The 27080-nt window shown below is 39.3% G+C and overlaps 1 protein-coding gene across 2 annotated transcripts in view; it reads left to right on the top strand.

Moving 5' to 3' along the window:
• Positions 1-5803: 5803 nt before the first annotated feature.
• Positions 5804-27080, top strand: part of eng (endoglin) — a 38381-nt gene continuing 17104 nt past the window's right edge. The window contains exons 1-3 of one of the 2 annotated variants that reach the window (XM_041058841.1): positions 5804-5901; positions 7016-7186; positions 22475-22611. In XM_041058841.1, coding sequence (XP_040914775.1) covers positions 7129-7186; positions 22475-22611 — 195 coding nt within the window. In that variant the 5' untranslated portion in view covers positions 5804-5901; positions 7016-7128. Of the gene's footprint in view, positions 5902-6984; positions 7187-22474; positions 22612-27080 lie in introns of both variants that reach the window. The other variant, XM_041058840.1, reaches the window with a different exon arrangement.

Raw genomic sequence — 27080 nt, 5'->3', positions numbered from 1 at the left:
GCCAAGTACAGAACATTTGAGAAGACAAGAAAACTGACAATCTGCTATGTGTAGGATTTAAACATTTCTGAGGCCCCCCAGTGGTAGTATTACAAAATAACAAAAATCAAATCTAAATCCGACAATAAAGGAACTGCAAAATATAATATAAATTATTAACAAGTGGATAACTGATAACTTGTACGACCCACAGGGAAAAGCTTGCATTCAATCAAGAGAGGAACATTTATTCACTCATCACATGTAGATAGATGTCAACAAAATAATTTATTTCCACCCACCTGCAGAGGTAATGGTTAAATTCTTGAAATTGGCTTAATGACCATGGAGCTGGGTTAATGAACAAATTGCATATCTGCAAATGTAACCCTCTGTGTAAGGCTTTCACCAAGGCAGATAAAACTGTGTGCACGCTATACAGTTGCGGGTACTTACTGCAGCTGCAGAGTCTGACATAATTACAAGGAGAGTAGTGTGCCGGAAGCTATTATTATCACACATCAATTTGGTATCACCTATGTGGAAAAAGGGTCATTTATCAGTAAGGCTGGTAATACAAAAATTAATCAGGTGGAAAATGTACTGTGGCATGTGGCAGCTCTAAATAAATAAATAAATAAATAATCAAAGCTTGTTACAGACACTGTATGCATGAACATTGTGTGGATGAATGCTTAATATATGTGTGCATACATAGTCCTATTGTTTCTGCTGTCATATGACTGTACTAATAAAAAACAAAAAGGTAATACCCCAGAAACACATGTGAGGATGCCACGCATCACAGAGATCATCTGGGGTACCATCTGTCCAAGGGTGATAGGGGAACTTTTACAGCTTCAGACTTTTTGACTGTCACTGACAACTACTTTCAGTTTAGTGACTTCAACATAAAATTAACCAGGACCACCCACTTAAATGAATCCTAACTAAACCCCCAGCAAAAACCTTGAATTACATTTAAGAGTGAATTATGATTTAGCAAAAAACATGTTTCTGTAATGAGGGCCTTGTCAGTTAGCTGCCTTATGGGACTGTAGATGGACATTAAATTACTTCGTAAAGCTGACAGACTTCTGTTCATCTCGTATCAGTCTTGGATATTACTGCTGTAAGGCCATGCGTCAGATCCCCCCTTGGAGGACGATAAGGAAACAAGTAAGCTGGCGCATAGTCTTTATTCTCTCTCTCCCTCGTCTGCCATGGACTGCGGCAGGCTGGCTGGCTGGCACCAGAGAGACCCAGTGGCACCGCGCGGGAACCAACGTCAACCTGTGATGAAAGACGATGGCCGATTGTTTCCTGTTATTGAAACACTACTCATGGGTGGGGATGGAGAGTTGGGGGTAGGCTCCAATAAAAAGGAAAGCCACTGAAGGAGACTGCAACTGTAGAAGTGTCCTTTGGCCAGCCTCGGATGTGATGTAGTACCTTAAATGAATGCCAACTGTGACATATGCCTCAGCTATTAAATCCAAAGCCATGCAAACTACTACAGGATTGCAGCAGTTTAAGTAACAAAGAATACAAGTAGCGTAAAACTGTCCTGACTTAGCATCGTAGTGTATCCCTTGAGCATTTCTTTGTTCATGCTGCCTGAGGTCAAGGCAAGTTCACAGTCAATATGCAGAATGTCAGCTAGTCTTAAAAAACCAGGCTCTCTGTGTGACTGCTGTTAATGCACTGTGGGTTTTTAGCACTCTAACATGTCAAATAGTCCAATTAGTTCTGAAGCACATGTGCTCTGCAATCATGGCCTGACTAAATTATGCCCGTGCTCAAAGTTCTAGTGCAAACAAAGCTCAATTTAAAATTAGTGAGACAGGTATATATATATATATATTTTTATAGCACCTTGTGCATGTGAATTATTTGCTAAGACTTTAATGAATTAAAGTGAGTATCATTGTTTATGTGATGTGTTGAAAGAAAAGGAGTCATATATGCTTCTCTTCAAACACTCCTTTTTTAATATCATTACTAGGAACAAATTCACACGAAAAGCTTCACTGGCTTTTTCTTTGTGTTTGTTTCTGCTCTCCTGTTGTGTTGCTGTTAAGGACCATAACACATGACGCACATATAGACCAAAAGCAGAGAGAGAAGGAAACAGAGAGAGACATAGTTGCTGTAGACTTTGTGTGGAGAGTTGATTTGAAGGCACGATGACTCCTCTGGGTCTGTTCTGTACAGAAGGATGTTGTGTCTACTCTTTTTTTCCAGTCTATTTTCTTCCTCACAAAATGGTTTAGTGCAGCAGCCAAAGATAAACGCTGTTCGTTCAAGAGAAGCTTTGGCTTTTTCTCATTGTTAGGTTCAATCAGGTCGAACATATTAAACAATACCTAAGACCAAAATATATTTTTTAATATGTAGATGCAAAATATGATATGCAACATTACGCAGACATTAAAACCAGTTGCCAGTTTTAATTATGTGGTTGATCGGTGCATAAACACAGGTGTAACTGATAATACTAAAATTATTGTGTTCCATTTAGTTGAACTAGCTCCAGGGTTCTGGTATTGCGTATGCTGGCTCACTGTCATGGTTTGCTAGGACATTTGAAGAAAGTAATCTGAAATTTGTTCCACCTGTGCTACCCCTGCTATGACAAGTCAAACTGTCTGCTGTAAAAATGTCTATTGTGCATGCTGGGCTTTCCATCACCCTGTTTATATGTGCTGTTTCCATAAAATCATTATTTAAAAAACACACACACACAAAACAAAACCCTTCGTGGAGATGCTGGAAATCGGAGGGGGAAAAAAAAGTCGAAATGTAGCAAAAACATTTTTACGCTCGGCTGAGGTGACAAAGTTTGTGCATCGATAAAAGCAAAATGTGACAAAGTGCAACGGAGACAGACTTAGCAAATAAAATCATGATGTACATGAAGCATGACAGTGAACCCTCCACCCCACTGAGGAGACAAAAAATGGTGGCTGACAGTGCACGTCTCCAGATCTGTGTGGGCTGACAAAGAGATTTATTCAAATTAATACATGAAACAAACATATAATAATTGCCATATTTCCATCACATTTTCCACAGTCTGACTAGAGCTCTTTTGCTATGAATGTTCTAATACTGCTTGTTGTGCCATCTACTTCTGCAATGGTATAATCACATCCAACTTATATTTATTAGTAACACCTGTGCTTCTGCTATTATGATAAATCAAAAATGTCTGCAGTATAAAAGACCTGTTGACATGTCGTTCATTTTCCTGTTGCAAGCATCAAACTTAAACTGTTATCATTCATTGGCTCTGTGTCTGGAAGAACTACTTCATCCACTCATTTAATACTCCCAGTATAATCTATCAGACACTTAACAGTTTACTTTTTAGTGAGCGATAAATCCAGAGGTCAGATACTTATGAATCAACGCCATCTTATGTTGTCACGGACAGATGAAGGATCTCACAGTGATAAGTTTTACATCTATAAAATGCATTGAACTGTGGGGCTGTTAACACAAACTTGTGTACAGAATGCCACCTGTACTGGCATCTACTAAGTGAAAACAGGTAAATAATTTTCACTTAAACAAACATGCTAAAACTTTTAAATGATGCATCAATTTCCTAAGTATAGACCATAAAATATAGAATTGACCTTTAACTGACAATAGGTGAATAATTTCCATAATGGCACTGTAATTACATTGAAATTGCCTCCTTGGGGCATTAAAATAAAAAAAAAAAATCACATTGCTGCAGTAGATTATATTTGAAGTGTGAGGACCTTATGTGAACACATATGTTTAAAAATAGAAAACTAAAGTACATACCATAATACCATAAAGTGAGAAAAGAAAAAGAAATACATAGTGATGCCAGGCTCAGGCTCTGGAGATATGTAAATGAGAAGAAAAACATGTACGTCAACATCCGAGACTTGTTGACAGGTTGCAACACAAGAGGTGGCAGCATAAGACAATAATACAGCACATCTATTGAGCTTCCTGTTCCCATCAGTATCAATGCTGTTGTCATTTAATTTGCAGCATAACAAAGACAGGCACATGTTACTTTGTGTTGAGTTGTGTAGCACGTGTCATGTGCTGTGCAGGTGAAAAGCTGGTAAGAGTTCTGGGAACACGTACGGACAACTGAGTTTTCTGGAGGGTGTAGGCTATATTTTGCAATTTTAATGCACGTGTATATATGTAGTGGGCCACATTACAAGCACATTCAAACCACATATTAAAAATACACTGTAACAGATAATAATACAGATACAGAAGAGAAAGGAACACACAGAATCACACAGATAAGAACACAAACCGTGGAATCACAAGATCAGAGGGTTACTGCAGTTTTATGGGTTCAGTTGGACGTGCATTCAAAGGAACTGACTGGACTGTGCCTCTGTGCAATACCAGTTCTCCAGTTCTTGAAAGAGGTGGTATTTCCTTTGAAGTGTCCTTCTAAAACTGAGTTCACCCTTCACTGTAAGGACTACAATTGCTCCTGGGGAACTACTGTGTGTAATTTAGATAAAGTATGGCCTATAACTGAAACAGGTCTGTGAAATGTATTTGTGTTTGTAAGAACATCTCTCTCAGTGTGTGTGTGTTTTTCTTTCTTTTCTATAGGGTTTCAGTTGAGCCCTACAACAGTTTACTTTAGATTCTGGCTTCAGTGCACTATATAAATGGATTAAAAACAATCTAACATAACTTTTATAACAACAATGTTAGGATATTACTAATATATGACATTGAAATTCAGCTTGAAAAAGTCAGATTCCAGACTAAACTGATATGACTCACGAATTGCCTCAACAAAATTTATTTCCTCTGTGATAAAACCCTGTTTATCCACCCTCTTTCCAAAAATTCCCAATGTTAGCCCACTTTTGAATTTACAGCATGTTGCCACATTGATATGGAAACGGTTTTACATTCAACGTATAATGTGAATGTTAGAAAATGAAATGAAATAGTTTTAAGCACTCTCTCGTCTCCTGGCAACCTCAGGTGCAAGACTCCAGAAATTGTTTGGCATTGAACCCATAAACACAGGTTTACATAAACAAATTAGATATAGTATGTCAATTAGTGAACTTGACCCTAGGGTGGCACCTTATGTTTACATCAAAGTATTTTTGAAGACTGTTACAAGAAACAGGAAGTACAATATTAGCCATGGCCTGAGTGAGTTACATTGTGGGCTACAACTTGATGTTTTTTTTTAATTTTTATTGTATTTATGTATTTGTTGACGTTTTGGGAAATTAAACACGCCAAATTGACTATTAGAAGTTCATTTTTATTCTGTGTACACCAACCATTGAATAACTTAAAGTGAATTATTTTGATAATGAAGAAATCTTAAAAACCTGAAGAGTTCCAGTTCCTGCCCCGTTAGTTTGCCTCATCTTGTGATATTGAGGCAGTTATTAGATATTAATAACGCTAATTATAATAAACGAAGATATGACATTGTAAGATATGAGATTTTCTTTTCTAACTGCAATGCAGTTCTTTATTTTTCTTGTAATTCTGTGTGTTGAGGTATTGCTGCAGCAGGTTTTCAGGAGTATCACCCCGATGCCTGGAGGCTAAAAACGGCTACCGTCTACGGTATTTCTGTGAACGTGAAGGCAAAACTGTCACAGAAAATTACAGTAAAAGGCGTAAAACAGCGTTGAGCTTTACACGGAGCCTATTACTAATAGACCCTTCGCTGACCGGATGAGACAATGCATGGCAGGGGCAGCACTTACTAATAGAAAAGACGCCGGTGGGAGGGGTATAAAAGTAAACGCACCGCCCAGGCAGCACAAAAAAGTTTGGAAAGTCCTGACACCGTTACTTTGCGTGAGTGCAGCTACATCCTCGCCTGTGGATTATCAAGCCTACCTTATTCCGGAAAGCCGCCCTACCTAAAAAGTAAGTTTTGTGACTCATAACTTTGGTTTCACTGCCATGGTGTGTCAGAGATGTGTGGGCTATTTCATTTCCCTGACAGCGTGGGGGGCAGTAAGTTAGCCATATTCTTTTCCTCAATCCTCCACCAGTCCATTTTATGTCTGTCATGAAATCATAAACGTTATAATAAGTTCAGATAACGGTAGAAAGTTCTAAGTATTAGAGCTGTGAAAACAAAGAATTATGGCCAAGGAGGCTGATAGTCTTCGGTAAGGGATCTTTACTGTTCATTTTAGTCTACTATTTCGCCTCAATCACATTTTCATTAATTTATTAATGTTTATCAAAGGACTCAATTGCGTTGCACCTAGTAAACCTATTTTATTTCCAAAGTATATTTTTGGGAATTATATGGCTAGTTAAAGACGATCAGGGAATAACGTGACTTATTTTTTTGTTTGCCTTTGGAAGTGCATAAACAGTTTACACAGGCTCTTCCTTTCCCTCTATATGAATCATATAACAAGAGCAGTCTCCTCCTTATCTGATTTCGGCATTGTGGTATTATTTAAAGAAAGCCACGTCGTAGTGCTTCCTGAAACAGTCGGCCAGAAGTTAGTGACCACCAGATAACCCGTGGGTTCAGACCCTCATTGTGCACAAGGAAGACAGAGAGAAATATTGTGGGATTGCCTCAGGAATAAAATCTTGTCATCCTACTGAAGGAGTTTAAAACAATGAACTGTCAGCTTGTGTAAATGACCAATGCCCCTCATGGCTTCTCAGTTATTTTGCTGCATTGAACTATTTCATCTAATATCTTATAAGAGGTAAACTGCACTATTAATTTTCATATTAGCCATCAATAATTATGACACATATGTGTGGTTAATCAGCATCAGAAATTATATTTTTTATAACCTAATAATGACACAGTAGGAGATAATAGGAGATAGATTTGTATGCAGTACTTGTGTTGACATTGTACGCTGGGTGTGAGGGTGACTTGCACGAGATTGGCTTGAGTTAGTCACATCCTTATCAACCATCGCACCTCCTCATTGATTCCCTGTTTCTTTCTTCCTGACCTTTCGACCCTTAAAGACTGGAATTGTCTGCTCTTCCGCTGCCACAGTCATTGCTGCTCTGCTGCTAGACAAGGACACTTCAACCGCTTCTCAAGTACCTTCACACTCCAGAGACCCAGACTCAGCTTCTACCGACACCTGAAACTAAAACTTAACAGACATGGAGGGTCACATGGCGCGGTTTGCCCTTCTTCTGTGCATCGCTGCTGCTGCCTCTGGTAAGCTCATCAACTGATAATCAGTGTTTTCAGTATTTATATCTTACATTGCTTGATATTTATGCTAAAATATGCATTTATTTAAAAGCGTATAACCTTAGACAGGACTCCAGGGCATATTTCTGTCAACCTAAAGTTCAAAGGCAGTTACAGTTTTAACCTTGTCCTGTCGTGTGTACTGATGTAATTTCGTTTTCAAGACGTAAAAGAACATTATTTACTCTTATGTTTTTCCTTGCACACTACATCAGCATTTTACAGCTGGTCTCAGGAGAGAGGTTATGTGCAAAATAGTTGTCGCGGAGTCTCTTGGCTTGAATGATGGTTTATGGTTATAACAACTCCTGTAGTATACAATATTTGTTTAGAATAGGGGATAAATAAATATGACACAAGAGTGGACACAAGTTCGAAGACGGTGCTACTCCAAATGGTATTCAGACTAATGAACCACTGAGTCACCCTGGGAAGCTTTTGTTTTGGTTATATTTCAGGTTTTAGTGCTAAAAGATCTTCTACAAGGACAGTCCAGACACAAGAAACAAGAAAACATGGGGATCTCATAAATTTAATGTGATCCTCCTCTGCTGGCCCCCTCTAACACTCCCTCCAGTAACTGCCTGTGACTGTCCGTATCAAATCCAAACCTGTAATCCCTACAAGGTGGCAAAGGGATCTGAAAGCCTCCCTATGCCCTCAGGCCATAATCCAGCCTCACACTCTTACAAGAACCCTGCATTCTGCTGTGGGGTGTTTGGGTCTCACTTCCCTCCAGCAATCTGGCGTGGCAATACTGAATAGTTTAATATTTGACTGTTGTTAAATATCTTCAATATAAAGATCCAAATGTAATGATTTGATATAAAAAATATCACTATCAAAAGTGCATTGTGTTAGGAATCTTTAGTGACAAATATTATTTTCCAAGTAGAAGATATAGTTTTAAGATTAACTGGTCTATTTACCTGTATGGTCTGGTGGTTTTACTGCAATACGTTATAGTTTTAGATGATCTGTGCCTACTGTCTGAGAGTACTAAATTGTAATGTCTAACAATGTATACCAAAATAGAAAACGTATAAGCATAATGCACCCAGCCATTATGTAATACCATTTTAGTATTAACTTTTCTGCAAAATAAGCTTGTCTGCATTCATTTTTCAATGCTTCCTTTGAAGGTGAAATGCACACCTCAGTGCCAAATAACCTTTTTCATACTCTGGGTCTATAAACATACACCAGGAAAATAAGCTGGCATTTCCAGCTTGCTTTTTAAATAAGGCAAAGTGGCCCTGGCAGGCATACGTCACTGTTAAGATTATGTGCCAGGAAAACAAGCCTGCTCACTGAATCTGGCTTCAGTGCTGACCTACTGTATGACAAATCACAATATTGCCACAAGTGCTAAACACCCTCTCAGCAGGGGTGCTGGTGGCAGGGATACAGAGGTATTTTTTGGCCAACTGGCAGACCTGCAGAGAGTTGACCTCATGTAACTTCCACCGCAGGGGATCAGTCTCGCTGTCTGCTGGTGGAGCCTTAATTGCCTCTGTGACACATAGTCTTGTACTTGCTATCATTTTTTTCTTTCTTGAAAGAGGCTCCAAGAATTTTCTTTTTTCTCTTATTTTTGCATCTGCTAGAGCCTCTTTAGTATAAGGCCCAGAGGGACACTGTTCTCAGACAGCGGGGTTCTCTGGCCCTTTGTGCTGAATGTTGCAACATTAATCAAAACATTGTTGTGACACATATGAGTTTGTCTATCTCTTTATTGTGTATTCATCATTATATAGTCCTGCATTTCCGCATTGATTTGTCATTTGCTCTGGCATTGTCTCCTGGGCTTAGTATGTGTTGCTGTTGAAGAAATGAAGCACCAACATCAGGTGTGACGCACTAAGGCCGACATTTTATGCTCTATATAAAATCATATTTACACATTCCCAGATTGAAGAAGGTGCTGTGAAAAAATACAGCACCCATATTTTCACTGTGATTTGAGGTCTGTTTATTTTTAATAGCATCCATGCCAGCTGCAAGCCACAGTGTGAGCAGACACAATGTGAAAGTTCCTCGAAAGAAGAAGTAAACACAGAAAAAGTACAAGTAAATGAAAAATAGCCTGCGGCCTGCAACATATCCCATGATACTCTTGGCCCATTGCAGGCATGGTATATTGTGTTTTACTTGAGCTTGGTCTTTCTTTAGCTTTATTTGAACTTTTCATATGTTTGACCCTCTGTCAGCTTCCTGATGTCAGGATTATTAATTCATCGTGCCATGTGTGAATCATGGTTTGATCGAACAACAGCTATTAAGGTGAAGAACAGTTAAAGTAACCCAAAAACTCCATGGCCTGTGTTTGTTGTTTTTCAGACAGATGTAGTATGGTGATTGGCCGATTAGCAGATGTACTGGTGTTGTGTAGTTCTTACACTAATCACATTACTTAGCAACACTTAGTCTGTAATATAATACTAATAGACTGTTGCTTAATTCTAAATGTTCCCACTGGCCTATGAATACCCTGTTGAGTTGTTCTATTATTAATTTCAAAATGTAAAGACTCCATAGCTGATTTAAAATGCTGGATGGCTCACAGCTTTCTTTGGGTAGATCAGAGTAAAACTGTGCCTATGTCTTTCAAGATAACTCTGGCTATCTTGTTAAGCCCACCAGACTCCAGTTCTTTAGTTCCAGCAATGAATTTCAGTCCGCCTATCTTGAGCTGGAGGCAAAAGAACCCAGACACAACTCTTAATCTTACCCTGAAATTTCACAAACACAGATAAATTCTGTGGTGAGATCCTGTTTTCATCAGCTCTGGATTATTTATAAAATCAGCCCATGTCTGCGTCTTTCAAACCTAGAAAAGATCATCCCTGCTTTCAACTTGCTTGATTATTAAAATTCCCTATATGTTGGGATCAGTCAGCCCAGTCAGCCCATCCATAATCTCTTGACAGACTTCTGTCAGGCTCCAGTAAAACAGAGAACATCACACTGGTCTTAGTTTCACTATGCTGCCTCCCTGTGTGGTTAATTGTGTTTCAAAATTTTCTGTTTGTTTTGAAGGCCTTGCATGGTCCGGCCTATGGGTTTATCTCTGAGCACCTGTGGTGCCGCAATTCGTCTAAATCCCTTTAGTCATTTAACAGTGGTATTTGTTTGTGCCAAGATCATACAAGCGGTGATGCCTTTGCAATAGTGGAATTTATTCTTCTTTCATGTTAGATCAGCTGAGTCTTTCCTTTTTAAGTTTTATTCTGTTTTATTCTGTTTTATTCTACATTATGTAAAATATGTTAATTAAATTCACAATTTTATTTAAAACAGTCAAGATGCATATGTAGATGTGGGGGTTGCCGAGAAACCCGGTATACAACAATGAGTTGTGGCAGTCTGGAGCAATTCCCAATTCCATTTTATTTGACAAAATTAGAGTCTTGTTCAAAAACTTCACAGTAAAAAATGCACATTGGGCCAACCAGAAAGACAAAAGTAAGCAAAAAAGAGGAAAAAAATTCTCAAGAGCACTTCTCAAGAAGAATCAAAATAATTAAATTGTTTTATGCTACTGTCACAGGGAGACCCCGTGCACTAAAGTAAGGCACATGTGCTACACATGTGCCTTACATGTGCTCTTTCTCAGGTAGATTTTATCAGAATGTTGATCCTGGTGTGAAGTGCTGGTGGTGATGTGTGGGGTATGAACATTTGAAGGAGGGGGTGAAGGAGAGAAGTCACACTGTGATCGTGTATTTGATTTATTGAATTTAAATTGTGTTGACCTGTCTCCTTTGTTGCACTTCTTCTTCTGTCAGACCAGGAACAGCCAAACCTGAGCTGGAGCTGTCCATTTGGTTAAATAGGGGGGTTCACAGGGGAAGAAACCAAGTGTGGTAGAGTGGGAGCGGTGTTTTGTCTTTTGTGGTGAAATGACCTGTATAAGTATCTTGTTTAAAGTAAGTTTAACTGAACTTCTATTTGATAATATGTTATCTAGTATTGGGATTATTGTAAGTGTGCTGGAAGAGATAATTGATATTGATTTCTTGGTGCAGTCCACCAGTATAAAAGTGAGGAGGCTGTGGTGGCCGGAGCCTAAAGGAGAGAAGCACAGCTCCTGAACACAGCTCCAGATTGTAGCTCCTGCCATGGGCCCAAACTTTAAGGGTATAGCCAGAAAAGCAGTTTAGAGCGAATTCTTTTGTTCTGTATTATTTTGATTCTTCTTGAGAAGTGCTTTTGAGAATTTTTTCCCCCCTTTTTGCTTACTTTTATCTTTCTGGTTGGCCCAATGTGCATTTTTACTGTGGAGTTTTTGAACAAGACTCCATTTTATTTTCCAATAAAATGGAATTGGGAATTGCTCCAGACTGCCACAACTCGTTGTATACCGGGTTTCTCAGCCACCCCCATATCTACATATACATTTTGATTATTTTAAATAAAATTGTGAATTGAATCAAAATATTTTACATATGTAGAATAAAACAATTTAATTTAAAGCACAATAACAAATTAGTTAACCACGATATATTAATTACATAATGAATTTAAGTAAATTAAACATGGGCTTAGTTAGAATTATTAAGGAAATCAGAGTAACAAATACTCAGAATTTTTGTGCTGAAACTACTTACATAATTTATTTGAAATTACTCAAAAATATTAAGTACAGCCAACTTAAAAAATATGTCTAGATTTAGATGAATGTATTGCGTGCAACCACTTTCAACATTAAAATTGAGTAAATTCAACAAAACATTTTTTTAGTGTACTTCCCATAATGCTACGCAATAGCATCTTTTAAGAAACCTTTTCTGCCTGGTAAACACCCTTGTTTTACAGACCCCAAACCCTCAGCTTGTAACACATGCTTTCTGTCATAAATTTGTAGTTTCCCAGCTCAAACTGAGATAATCTGGATGACATCATTAGGTTTATTTAGATAAAGCTCCTCCAGAGACACAGAAGACATTATACAGCTGTTGTGCATGTATAAAATTTGTGTAGAGCCCCTTCAAGGCTTTTAAATCCTAGAATTTTAGTATATGAATATTTTTTTTTCTACCTAGCATTGCTAGACTGAGTGTCCTTTAAAGGACGTCAGAAAATGGTTCACAGAGTCTGTCTCCCTACCTGCTTATTGCCTTTGGAGGTGCAATAGTTGAAGAACACCTTCTTTCAAGAAAATTTTTTGATTTTTATTTCCAGACCACTTAATAATGGCAAGCACAATAACTGCTACCACTTAAGCCGACTGTAGCAGTTGGGCACATAAACAATTATCTATGCGTCTGACTGAAGTCTTTGTATTTAGTGATTTTATCCACTGTGCGCCTGGCATTTCCTGGCAGGGAAGTAGTGTTGAATATGCCCCCTGCTGCAACAACTTTCCCAGTGGGAGCCAGGCATCATGATATTAACCGCCAGATCTCCTGCTGCATTTCTGCCTACCCCAGAGTCTCCCTCCACGGGCTGAAGGAAAAGTACAAAAGTGATTAGTGAGTCACTGAAGGAGGGGGGAGGGCTGACTGAAAATGGATCTCAAAGAGGGAAAGAGAGCGAGACAGACAGACAGACAGACAAACAGAGATAACAGATTTTGTAAAGACTGATTCATGGAGACAGTGAGGGAGTGGGGGGTCAAATTTTTGTGACTGTCAAAGAGCAGATAAGTGGTTCAGAAGGGAGATTTGGGGAAAGAAAAGTAAATAGGGGATTAAAGAAAAACAGAGATAGGAAAAAGGACGAGACAGAGATAAAGACGGGGAGTGAAATACGTCAGACAAAGTGAAAATATGGGACTGAGTAATTAGACAAAAGAAAGTAGAAAAAAAAATCAGAAAGACCAAAAAAGAGTGGAAATTGTCATTTGAAAGAAATGTGATGTCAGGGATTTGAAAAGAAACAGACATGGAAAGAGATGACCAAGGTTTCTCAGAAGATATGCTGTAGGAGAGAGGGCCAAAAGCAAAAAAAAAAACTTCATGTTAAAAATGGCGTTGAGAGTCAAAACAGTCCACTTCCCCTGTTTTACTGTAGTGAGCCAGTTCTGCCTGCAGTCAGACTGGGTGGCAGGGAGACGCGACCACTTGTCGCTGCCTCAGACCGATTTCAATCTCCTTCAGTGTTATGCCCCTCCCAAATAACAATCCATTTCTGACTGCCTTGCTTTTCCTCTGTTTGAATACAGTATGCAGTGCGAGGGAGCCTCACTAAGTCTGTGTTCCTCTCCCCTGTTTGTTCCCACATGATTTTCACTAGCAAAGCCCTGACTGATTTTCAGGAGGGTGTTAGTATGCAACATGGGGCACAAGTACTGGTATCTTGTTGTTGTTTTAGATTTTAAAATAAATCATAAAACTTATTAGTTTTTTTTGGGGGGGGGGGGGGGTGATGAAAATCTGAAAATGGCTGAAAGCAGTAACACATACTGTATATGGTATCTGGCCTTTATCTCTGTGTTACATAACTAGATCCCTTTTACTGTATGCCATAGATGGCACACCAGTATTGCTTTAATTATCGTGTCAATGCAAATAACCTCCTGGATTCTTAATCATTTAATTACAGAAAGCGTTTAGCACAGTATGTTGTCACTGTTCATCATACAGATTTTAGATACTGGCTCTTGGCAGAATCTTGTCAGAACTTCTTCTGAAGTTCATCACTCTACGGCTCTAAGACCCAAGGCTTGTCATTATGCATTTGCATGAGCACTGAATGGCTCATTAGTAGTGGGCAAGATAAACGCCTCGTCAGCATGGCGACCACTTGTGTCCATGTCAACATGCCCGCTGTCTGCACAGATAAGGCATGGTATTATGTGCGCTTATCTTTAGGTCTGTGGTCAACGCTGGGATCTGCACAAACACAAGAAATGTACCTGTGTTTTAGGACAGAATTTGGAGGGAGAATTCAAGATGTGTCAGCTGACTCGCCGATAACTTCACATTAAAGGTGCTCAAAGTAGGGTTAAAGAAACCTCTGGGAGGGCTTCAGATCTCTGGCAAACCAAGAAGGTGTTTTACATTACATGTCTTCATTTCTCTAGAACTTTATTCTCTGGTGGTTTTAATTAATGACAGTCTATTAATCAGGGCAGAATCAGTCCCTTAATCTTCTTCGGCTGAATACTCATGAGCAAAATGTTCCCAACTAAAATATTCTAAAATGCTTCATGACAAACCAAGAGCGTTCGCTTTGAACATTTATCTGGGCATAAAGGAAATTCCAACAAACATCATCATTTGTGGAATGAATAATAACCCCAAGTAGCATTTTAGAGAAAGCTGATCCAATTTTTTGGGTACTAAATACTTGGCATTTTTCCTTAAGGGAAAAGACATATCTGTATGCATAGACTACCTTGGTTTCTGAAGTGGTCAGTGCCGGACAACGTGCGGTGTGCAGCTGAGTGTTGTGTAATTGCAGAGCCTCTTGATTCAAGCACTGGGTGGATAGTTTTCCTGTTGATTCAGGTGCCACACCAGTCAATCTGTATTTAGAGAGCTGAAATCTCTCTGATGTCTGACTGTGTTTGTGCTCACAGTATGTGTGTATGTTTGATGTGATGAGAGAATCCTCCCTGGACACTGGATTATTCATTTGCTCATATTTCTGTGATATGTCAGAAAGCAGAATATGTGACTCAAAGGAAAAGCCCTGAGACATCTGACAGATTATTTTAATCTGCTCATATACTGTAACTACAACAAATCCAACGGTCAGACTCGGGATACTTAATAATCTTTTCACAGACGCTGAAGGGAATAAAGTTACACTTGTCAAACAACTCTCCCTGCTGCAGACACTTCCATTAGTTAAATTGTGAAAATGAAATCATAAATGCCCCATACGGTCCCATAATTCTCCCTTCATGTTCTTAGAGACTTATCAAGATTTTTGTGACCAAATAAATTTATCTTTACGCATTTAAAAAGAAAACATTTTGTCATTCTCATTTTGTTTTTCTCAGTTGATCAGAATAAAAAATAGGCTTCTTATACTGATGCAGCAAACTTTAACTGCATCAGATTATTTTGGTTGTTGAATATTTGGTGAGCATTAAAAGATCTGTCAGTCGATTTGGGAGTGACAGCCTCACCAGTCCTGTAAATTTTCCTTTTCGTTTACACTTGGATCATGGATTGCTCCTTTGACTTCATTCACTTAAAATATGTTAAAAACGATATCAGAGCCTTGATTAATATGCCTCCCTCATATCGGAACACATTAATATTTACTGGCAAGAATCAGTCAAGAAAAACGAGCTAATCTCTGTTGGTTCTACACGAAGCATATGTTGTGCAAAGCTACATCAATCTTGAGTGATTGGGAGCAACCACTGTGCAATGAATCTCTAACGCTTCAGTCTACTTTGGCTGCACGCAGTTCGAATGAAACTTGCTAAATTAGTCTGTCCATCCACCAATTAACACTCAGATGATTAATTGTGTTTTGCTAGTGCTGTTTCAGTGTGTTGGGGAAAAATTTAACCACACAAGTAAATGGAAAGGTTGCACCATACTCAGTAACTGACGGTGTCTGGAAAGAGAGAGCAAGGAAGAGTATATATGTAGAGAGTATATGCAAGAGTATACCTGAGAGCATACATGAGTATGAGCATAAAAATGAGGATATATATTTTCCATGGCTGCAGTTGCGACTTGATTACAAAGAACCAAAATTCATGCAAACAAGTTGATCCCAAATCAAACAATCAAAGAATATGGAATGGCTAATGATTTGCAGCAGACAGGGCATAAAGTGAGTGAGTGAACAACGGAGGAAGTGAGCCACAGACCTTCCATACGCCACTGCTAGACTTGTTGTTCCGCCGGCTTCCGACAACGATGAGACGACGGACGAATGGCTCCCAGAGGTGTAAACAGAGCTAGTGTGAAGACAGGCTGTCTCCAGACCCGCTATCACATCCTCAGTTCCTCTCCAGCAAACACTGGAAGCAGGACTTGGCACACAGGCACACACACGAAAAGTCTTAAGCCATTAAACTGACAAGACTAATCAGCAATTTTTTGATAGAATTTCAGGACTTAGAAGAGGGAGGTGAGATGGTCAGGAAGCTTGTGTGTTGTATGGAGTGTGTAATGTGTAGTATGCAGGGGTGAGAGGCCAGGGGACAGTGCAGGCCCCTGCAGAGCACTGATAAGAGCTTGTTTACCTTCCTGTGGATGGTCAGGCCTCAATCTGCAGTTGCGGAAACTCTGGGACAATAGGTGTGTGTATATGTGTGTGTGCGTGTGTGTGGAGTCGAGAGAGACTTGAGCCAGCCTTGAAGCTCCCCTTTCCCTCTCCGACTGACTCTGATAGGGCTGCTGACCCCTCCCTCCCTGTTCCCCATCATGACTCCGCCGCCCGACCCTGGACACAAACAGTTTACGCTACCCCAGGGGACCAAGGGAGACAGTTGGTCTTGACGTTGTCTGCTGTCAGGGTTTCCCCTCCTCTTTTTTCTTCCCTCTCTCTCTCTTTGAAATGCATACATGCTCTGCAGCTGCAAGTTCTGCAAGTCTTCCTTTTGCATCTAAACTCTAGGCAAGGAGCTGATGCTCTTCTTTGCGGTGACTGACAGTGAGGGAGTGCATGAAAGACAGGGCATGAAATCAAGCCTGCTTGCTTGCACATCTGAGTGAGTGAAAAGGCACCTAGTTATTGGGCTGCAGGTACTCAATCCCTTGAATCTAAATCAGCATTTAGTAAAGGTGAGATAGAAATTTAAATTCAAAGGTTCACCGCTGCCTGTCAGTACTCTGCATTGCACAGATGCTCCAAGTAGAGGCAACAGTGTTACAGACAGACAGACAGGCAGGCCGGCAGGCAGCTCTTTAATTTACTGGCAGAAACAGCTAACTAACATAAACAGAACTGGCAGTGACACTAACGGCAAACCTCATCCTAAAATTTAATGTACCAAAGCTTCACAAATCACTTTATTTATAGAACAACACAATAAATATGGAAAACATAACCTCAGCAAAACACAACAAACCATCTCAGCAAAAAACTTTTAGTTCAAGGAAACATTTATCTGAAACCATCAAATAAAAAAAAACAAATTTCCTAATACCCCTATTACCCAGATCTCTGTCAAATTTAAATTTAGTCAAGGTCTTTTTTTCTGCTGACCAATGAGATACTGACACTTTTTGTTCAAAACCAGAAGTGATAGTAACAGATATACAGTAAGTGAGAAACAAACTGTGCCTCTACATGTACTTCTGCTTTTTGTGTAGTTATGGACAAGGCGCCACAGTGTACTGAACCATTTCCAAGACATATGGTGCAAGCAAAGCATTTGTACTAAAATGCACTTGTGATGATTGGTTACTGACAGACCGAAGCAGGATGACAATAATTGGTGAGATATATAGTTTGGATATTTACAAGACTAATTTTGTTTTGCTACTATGCTTCTGAGTATGTAAATGGAGTGGAGCAACACCAATTTCATCTAATCGCTTAAGGCATTCTGTCATCACTCCACTCACAGCCACTCTGGGGTTTCTACTTGCAGCTCTTCACTTTCTCTCCACTCACACAAAGAGAAAGCTCATTACAGTTTGATCTATAGGATGGGCTGAAACACATTTTTTCTCATCACAACAGTGTTAACATAGTGTGTAACTAGAGACCATCTTGCGATGTGATCACACCAGCTACAACGCCTGTCAACATGTTCACATTCCAACCAATGAGTTCTCCGTAGTCATTACTACATTATTATATAAGTATTAAATACTCATAAGCTGAACCATACCCATCTTCGAACTGCTTACACACCTGTAAGGTTTTGTGACTACATCTTGCACAGTTGTGACGGGGTGACAAAATCTGTCCACAGACAGACATTTAAACACCCGCCAAAGTACTCAAAACCACCTCTGTGGTAGTTCCTGCTACAGTAGATGTCTCCAGGACAATATTTTGCCATGATGAGACACACACACACACACACACACAGACACACACACACACACAGACTCACAAAGTGAAAACAATACCAGACACGCTGTCACAGCTAGTAACAATGTGGTGAATGCTACCCCAAAGTTGGATTATGGGTTGTTAGCATAATGTAATGCTTGTTGGATGGAGCTCTGAGTGCACTGCTCACATAAACCACATTGGCTTTTTTGGCCTTGCTAATGCCTCCATGGGCGCCCACGTAAAAAAAAAAAAAATCTCTTATTTCCCAGAGAATTTGTAACAATGTAATGTCATTTGGTCCACCCAACTTTGAAATATAAATGTTGTGGTTTGCATTCATGAACGCTGCTTAACATTTGTATCAAACTTAGCAAGGATTGGAAAGTGACTGAGTCATCTGTGTTTCACCATTGTTAAAGTGTTTTCTGAGACATTTGTGTGGCAAATAGCAGGTCACAACAGTTGCTGTCAGGGACTTATAGCTTTTTAGTTCAAACTATTTAGAGGAAAAGAAGAAGGAGAAATACAGGATGTCAGCGCTGCACAGGGCTGCTTTGATCCCTAATAATGATAAATCACCTCAAGTCTGCAGGAACACCCAAGATCAGCCAATGGCCTCAGTTCAGCCATGATACACTCTGCATAATTATGTGGGTCTCTCCTGGACAGTGGATCTTCAATTAGGAGGTTCAGGTTGGCATCTTCAATTAATTACATTCTTACTGAGTATTTTAATTTAAATCTTGAAACACTAGAGATAACACTTGGATGCACACATAGACAGTCCATTACTGGGATGTTTTAGGTCAGGCTAGCTGCAGTCTATAAATCTTTTAGCTGACTCTGTTCAGCAAAATATGGAAATGACTGTAATTAATACAACAATAATAAAATATTACATTCATCTCAGTCTCAGCTGTAAGCTGGACTCTGCTTTATCATTATAAGTTCTACTTTGTTGATTCTGTTCAGCAAAATATGGAAATGAATGTAATTAATACAACAATAATAAAATATAACATTCATCTCAGGCTCAGCTGTAGACGTGGACTCTGCTTTATCATTATAAGTTCTGCTTTGTGAGGCTTAGCTCCACATCCATCAGACTCAACTGCACTTCAGATTCCACTCTGTATAGTTCTCAGTTTTGCTAGCATGATAAAGTTTGCATTGAAACATATTTTGCATAAAGTATAAAGTTAACCTGAACTGGCCTGTCTACACCTAAAGCTGACACAGTAAAGTTACAGTTGAAAGTACAACTGACGCTGATGATGTGCAGCTTACAGGTAAAACTTAACAAGCTAGGCCTATAGACTGATGGAAGCAAAACATAGATGATGCCAGGCTGATCCTGAGATGTCCTAAAATGGTCACGGTAGTGGTGCTAGCCTAATGGTGCCATGCATAATTGAACACATGCGGAAAACGGATGTCTGTGATTTGGTCAGCCAGTCTCCTATCTTCTTCTGGAATGCCCTGGAGGTTAGGAAAGCAAGAGCAGATAGACCCTTGACATGTAAAGGGACCAGATGGTATTTCATGTTCTCCTTGTTAGTTGTGACTCCAGGGTGCAGCAGACAACCAGGAGAACTGCCGAGGGCAGTTTTAAAGTACATCGTACTTTAAGTTATTCATCACTCCCAGATATTGGCACAGTCCACAAAAAACGTGTTTTCTCCAAAGGCTGCTTCACTAACAGCAAATTGGGCATCATCGATTTTGGCTGCACACTCATTGGTCTTAATTTTATAAACATTCGATCAGTCCGTTATAATATGTTTAATATGTTACCAGTTAAATAAAAGTGCCTAGTAAGCCTTTTAATTTGGCCATATATTGTTGTCAATATGGTAATTAGCAGTTGTCTATTCAGACATACAAATTCATTGATATCCATTTAATATGACATCTGCAACTACTGACATTGATTTTGCATTAAGGAGAGCAAACTTTAAGAACAAATCTGATTATATACACTTTTCATGAATTCAGCCCATTTGCTGTCTTTCCTAATTCCCTAATGGTTTCTGTTCACAGCTCACCCTCATACCTAACATCTAAATGGAAATCACCAACATCCATAAACATGTCTTCTCATGGAATGGGAAATGGAGGGGACTGATATAAGTAGATAAAGAGGACAGGGAATGGAATTGCTCCTCTATACCTCATTTACCAGCAAACCGCTTAGCGAGGCCATTGGCATTTCCGGGGTCAAGAGGCCAAAATGAATGTTCTTCATATCCTATGGTGACTCGTAAAAAGGAGACCAGTGACACATGCATGTACGCACACACAAACACACACATACGCACAGTGTTACGCAGTCAGTGTGATTTATACCAAGACCTCTCGGGCGACAGTCATGGGCTGTTGACTCTGTCACAGCAGAACAAGAGAGAAACAACTTTATGGATGTGGATATTGAGCAATAGACATTAACAGAGGGCCAGAATAACAGGAAACCAGCCTTGACCTCCAGGGTGAGGGAGGGAAAGAGAGATGGCAAAGGAGCATGGATGGTTCTCCATCTTGATTTGCAAGAGAAACTGCGATCCAGAGACCCCCCCGGCCCTCGCTCCAGTCCCTTAATTTGTTCCAAATGTGTCCTTAATTTGACTGTAAAATACTAATAAAGTGCAGAAGTAAGATGTGTTTCGTGGGACACAAACCAAAAAATGCATAATTTCTAAAATGGTCATCAGTGAGCAGCATCTGACAAGCTAATTTTAAAAATTACACAATTGTGATCAAACTCAAAGTGCCTCTCTTTCCATCAGTGATATTGTGGGTCACAGATGATACGAGCAAGTAAATGAATTGAACAAATGACTAACAGTGCATAATACCAACCCAGTTTCATTGTGGGGACAACAAAAACAGCAGAAAGAGCGTATTATGTAACATGTTCTAGCTCCCTCTCTTTTTGCTGTCTTCCATTGCATTCATCACTTTCTGTGCCATTTTATCTCTATCTCTGTCCATTCTCCTCCACCACTAGTGATGACATTGCCTCAGCCAAGGTCTTTGATTAGTGCTGCTTCTAAATAAGGCACATCCTGTTGACCTTCCAGACTTTGCAATTTCCTATTAACCCTTTCCTCTCTATTCCTCCGTCTTTCTCATCTCACTTGCTTTACTCCACATCTCCTCTCCCTGAGGAATTGTGGCCTTCTGGGTAAACAGACCAAATACATCATAAAAGTCAGTAGAGCGGCATGTCATGCAACATTTGCTTACTAAATTAGTTGTTTCGGCTATGATATCACACTTGCTCGCAACTGTTGGGGCTGATGGCGACATGCACAGTGGATGCACAGGCGTATATTGCTTATATTCATCTTACTGCAGACATGCTTATCTAGTGATTAGGCACAGGACAGAGTGGTTCTGACTAATCCCGTGAGAGCCTACTTCATCGTGAAGATGGGTGGCTTTAAGCCTTCGTCCTGAAGAGTAAATCCAGATTTGAGACTATGTCATTCATGGTGGTTACCACAAAGACTGCAATGCCACAGGACTTTCATAATGCCTCAGTCAGACTATTTCATCTTTAATCAGCAAAAGGTGGGAGACGGGCCAGGGAGGAGGTTCCTGATTGAGTTGGAAAAGACATTTGACCCTCTGTATTCTGTCTTCACTGTTCTTCTTGAGGAAAGAGGAAGTTTGCCGGGGAGAATATTTTGTCCCCCGCCAATAACTACAGGCAGGTTAAAGTGAGCATGTGCATACCCATACTCACGGTAATCTAGCACAATAGAACACACACACACATAGCCCAGGTCAAACACCAGGCATTTATACCCAACCTCATCCATGACCGCACAGCCTCGGCTCGATTAATTCCGCCTCCTGAGACATGGATCCCCAGGTTAAACAGCAGGCTCATAGCAGAGAGCAGGCTTGATGGATGACTGCAGCCTGGTATCCTGACACGTCTGATAAACGTGAACCAGCAGATCCGTTTTTAAACAATGTAGTCCTACCCACACATTTAACATCCATACTCTGAGACCAGGGAAAGCTTTCAAAATGACTAATAACAATTTTTACCCCTTTTAGACAAGGAATCTGTAACATTGCTGGGTTCATCTATCTGTTAAATGATGGCTGTTTGGCTTTCACACATAAGTCTTCATTCATGTGCTGTTCATGTCCAAATATGGCGGGATTGTTATGGATAGAGCCATAATCTTGCACTACTTGTCATTTGACGCTTAAGAGTTGATATGCAAGAAGTTCTGTATTAATTCTGTTGACAAGAAATTGTTTACTGTCACTTGATTATGCTGCTGACACTACTTAACCATTGGTACTTTCTTTTAGCCTCAAGTCAGACATGCGAACCAAAGGAGGTCGACGACAATGGCAGGTTCTTCATGAAAGAGATGTTTATTGGCTGTTGGACCAGCTTTGTCACAGAGGACAAGGCAGAGGTCCACATCCTCAAGTTAATCCTCAAGGTAAGCATGTAAAGCATTTCATGCATTTCTGTTGATGAAATATGTCCCACACTGCTGGAATCACATGGCAAATCACAAATCACATGCCACCAGTCTAAATGCTGTGGTAAGGCAAGTGCAGTTCCCAAAACACTGAACCATTCATTAATGATAGGCATAGCGTCAGCAGAACAGGGACAGGCAGAACAGAATAAACACTTGAATGCTAAGACAACATGGATGACTTGGTAGAGATTGATATATACTGAGGCTAAAATGTAAACACACACACTCCATGTCCAGTTTTTATCATCCAAATTACCAGCTAACCATTAACAGATGTCAGATGTAACAGAAAACACAGTTTCACAAGATGTCACTGTTTGTTTTTTTTTTTTTTTTTCTTTTTTTCTCTAAAAAGGATTTCATAACAACCCAGCTCTTCAAGCTTGGCTGTGTGTTTAAAGAATTCCTTTTTTCCCAATACACAGATAGTGTATTGGGTCATTTTGATTTTAAAACTTTTAGTTGTGGGGAATGACACCAAAAAGTAACTCCAGAAAACTTTTAATCTATATGTTGTTATTGCTGTGCCAGACTCCATTTGTCACTGTCCAACATTGTCGGTCAGCTCACATTAGTCATTTCTTTATCAGTGTGCTCTGTTTGTTTGCTTCTTCTGTTTGTTCTCACTTAGAGTTCTTTATGTAGTACTTTCACATAACTTGTGTTAAGCAACTGCTGTTTATTTATTGTCTTTTTATTTCTCTCTCTGTTGGCCATCTGTTTTCATTCTGTGAATATTATAAGGAGCAAAGCAGATGTGCTTTGTGCACTCTACCTAAGACCCCATCACAGGATGGTGCCGTACAATGCCTGTCTGAATACATTTGCCTCTATAAAATTAATAAAAGGTCCTTTCCTTAAGTTGTTTTGCAAAGCTTTAGAGAATCCTGTCAGAATTTTTCTCTTAAGGAGAAACCTTCAGCTGTAAACTAAGATGACTTGTATAGCATGAGTATTTTTCTTACAGAATTAATTCTTTTGGAATTTGTTTTTATGTTACACAAAGACACATTAACATAACTGAATCTTATCAGCCAGGTCTGTAGGAAGTGTGTTTCATTACTGAGTTTCGGTTTAAGTAAGAGCTCTAACGTGTAAGCAGATGATTGTCTTTGCCTCAAAGAATGGGTTACTGGCGCAAATGTTACTGAGATCTTTTGCCAAGTCTTTAGTCTCATTTAATGGACTGAAGTTTTACAGCATATTTAATGGACTGGAAATCAGAGGAGAAAGCTGTTTGATGACAAAACAGAATTAAAGCATATTAGGAAGGAATTTCTCCTCTGAGTCATCTTATTAGGCCCAAAGAGCAAAACCAGGTACATTATGCTGTGCAGGAGACTAAGTAAAGACACATTTCAGTACCAAAAAGGTTAGACAGAGTTCATTTAAAGAATGGTGCAAGTTGTCTTACAGAATAATATAAATTGCTGTGGGGTTTGTGGGAGTTCACAAAAGGAATTTGACTTGGGATTCGTGTAATTCAGTGAACACTGTACAAAGTTAGCATATCCTGTTCTCTAGTGGGACGATGAGCAGAATGAAAGAAGAAAATGGACTTAAGATCTCTTAACATAGACCTCTTATCTGCTCTTGACTGTCTGTTTAGAACAGATTTTTCTTGTAAACACAGTGGAAGGGGAACATCTTCATCCCTTGCCAAACTGCCCAGTCAGATGGGAGGTTTGCCTCCCGTGTCCCATTTGTCCTTTAAATTTTCTTATCATCTTCTTCCCCAACCCTTTGTTTTCATACTGATTTACAACCTGCCAGAGACAGTTGACTCTCACAGTGTGACCACACAGAGAATTATAGAGGGAGCATCAAGGGACTGCACAGGCCAGGAGAATTCATAGGGAGGAGCTGCTTGTACACGGCCGATTGATGTCACACACTGGCTTGGGTAGTCAGGGTCTTGGCGCAAGGCCGAGACTAGACCAACGGAGCCAATTCAAGTTAAGGGAGAGAGCCAAAAGAATAACTGGAAACTGCATCAGCAAAGGCCCTTCAAAAAATGCTCCCGAGGAAAAAAAAAAAGTCTGAAAAGGAAAACAATTGTATCTTGAAAGCACAGGAACAAAAGTAGCAAAGGTGATTGATCAGGGTCAGCAACAGTCATGATTCAGAGTTCAAAATTAAAGAATGAAAGTCACAAACGGATCAAGGAAGGCAAACTAGACAGAGAGACAATGAGGTTTATTAGAGGAGTGTATAAGGAAAATACCACTGAGTTATCTCTGTGTGAAGCACAATGAACTCCGTAGGAAATGCCATTCATTCATTTACTGTATGCATGTGCAACACGATTCAGGTAAAAAAAACTAAAAAAAATGCAGTGGTACTTCTGGGAAGACATTGTGTTTCTTCAATTCAAAATCTCTGGGACTCTCAGACTCTGCCTGTGATAAGTGGAGACTCATGTTATAATAACACAGTCCCTCTGATGTTCTTCCTCTCTTCAGGGCAATCAGGGCTATATTCTTTAAAAAAAATGTTCTGAACAGAAGATGGAAAACAAGCATCTTATCTAAATGCATTTACCTGCGGCTCCCTTGCCACATCCAAGCAATATCACACACATTATACATGCATAGATACAGACAAATGGAAATACAGAATACAGAAATATCTCATATTTCTTGGTCATCTTTTCCAGGGTCCCAGACATCTTCAGTCTGTCAGTCCATTTGCCACACCTTTCCTCCAAAAAAATGTTTTGTTTATTTGTAATATTATTTTACAGTCCCTCTCTCTTTCCAAGTTGTTCTATATTCTTTACAGGAATTGAAAAGAATGAATGTAGGAGTCAACTTTTGCATCAAACAAGAGAAAAGATATGATTGTTATGTTAATCTGATGGACACACACAGTACTTGAATATGCAGCAGCTTTCGAGATTATATTCCCCTTTGGATCTCTTTGCCATTATTATTATTTTCATGTTGTGGAACAAATGTCACTATCTTCTCACCTGGGATTGCAGTCCCCCCTTTGGCCAATTTTGAAAAAAAAAAATTGGACTGAAGACATTTAGGAGGCGCAGCAGCCATTATGTAAAACCCTCTAATACAACACACTGATGGTATGGTGTGTGTGTGTGTGTGCATTGACAGATCTCTCAGTCCATTGCACATTGCATACAAGCCTCTCTTTCAAATGCATCTGTGTTTTGCTCATATGCAATTTGTGGATGGTCTCCTTAGACCTAATTTGCTCTATACGGGTCTGAAAATTTTCATAACTCAGGCCTGAGCTCATTACAATTCTCTTGGATAACGCCCTGGCAACATCAGGTAGAAAATTAATTTAATATTAGGGATTCACACTGTTTGCCCAGCATGCTCATTGTTTCCCCAACAGGGGAGACATTGCTCTGAAAACAATCTACCATCAAATATAATAGAAAAAAGTATTTGGTGTCAAAAGGCACAATGGATGAAAGTAGAAATTTGTATTTATGAATGTTACATTTCTACAAAAGAGAGACATATTTCCAAGCTGTTGTTCATTTCTAATGCACGAGTCATAAAACTGAACTGATTTCAAATCCATTAATCTTTCACTTTTCCAAACCCAATTATCTTGGGGCTATAACAGAAGTAAAAGTAATTAGATCAAGGATTTATTGGTATTAAGTCAGTCTTGAAAAAAGAAAAAAAGTCTCTAAATTCTGAGTTATTATTCCACTGTGAAAAGGTTTACTCACCACCACTTACATCCATAAAACTCAGCTGTACCAGCTTTACCTCACGCGCATGTGGAGCATGGTAATTAAGGCTGAGTGACTGTGGTGGTGATTAGCGAATCTAGCCCTATGTTAATCTGAAAAAAATGGTTAATGAGGTATTACATTATGTGTTAAATGATGTTAATGAGGTTTTATATACAGTATGTACAGTAACAACAATCCGGATCAACCATGTGTGGGAAAACACTGGGTGGCAAGTTAGAAAAAAAATACATAAAATGATAAATCATAAAAACAATACTGTATCTGAAATAACTCAGAGTGACACAGGTTTCTCCAAACTCCCTTTATTAGTATTATTATTTTTGTTAATGTTATAGCATGATTGTACTATTTCTTATTCATATTTACTGATTACTCCAGAATGTTGTAACACTGTTTCCCACAGTTTTAATGCTAAAATGCTAATGCCTAAATTAACAAATGCATCTCATTGCACATCAGGTGACTCATTCATTTTGATAGCTTTTGATTTGCTTTTGACTGGTTTACCTTGTTTTGTGTGGCATAGAGATGTAATAATAGAACCACGCTGCATTACCTCATTAATGTTTGTGTCAAACTGGAGACAGACAGCAAAGACAGCTCCCTTCCTGCCGATCTACAAACCCTCCTCAAATGACTGGCACTGCTTTTTCTGGAGAGATGCATGTGTTGACATTTCACAGTTGCAAAA

This window comes from Toxotes jaculatrix, chromosome 16 (genome assembly GCF_017976425.1).
Source record: "Toxotes jaculatrix isolate fToxJac2 chromosome 16, fToxJac2.pri, whole genome shotgun sequence".
In the NCBI taxonomy this organism is placed as follows: domain Eukaryota; kingdom Metazoa; phylum Chordata; class Actinopteri; family Toxotidae; genus Toxotes; species Toxotes jaculatrix.
The sequence above is the reverse complement of the archived record's forward strand: the minus strand, read 5'-3'. Positions and strand labels throughout refer to the sequence as shown.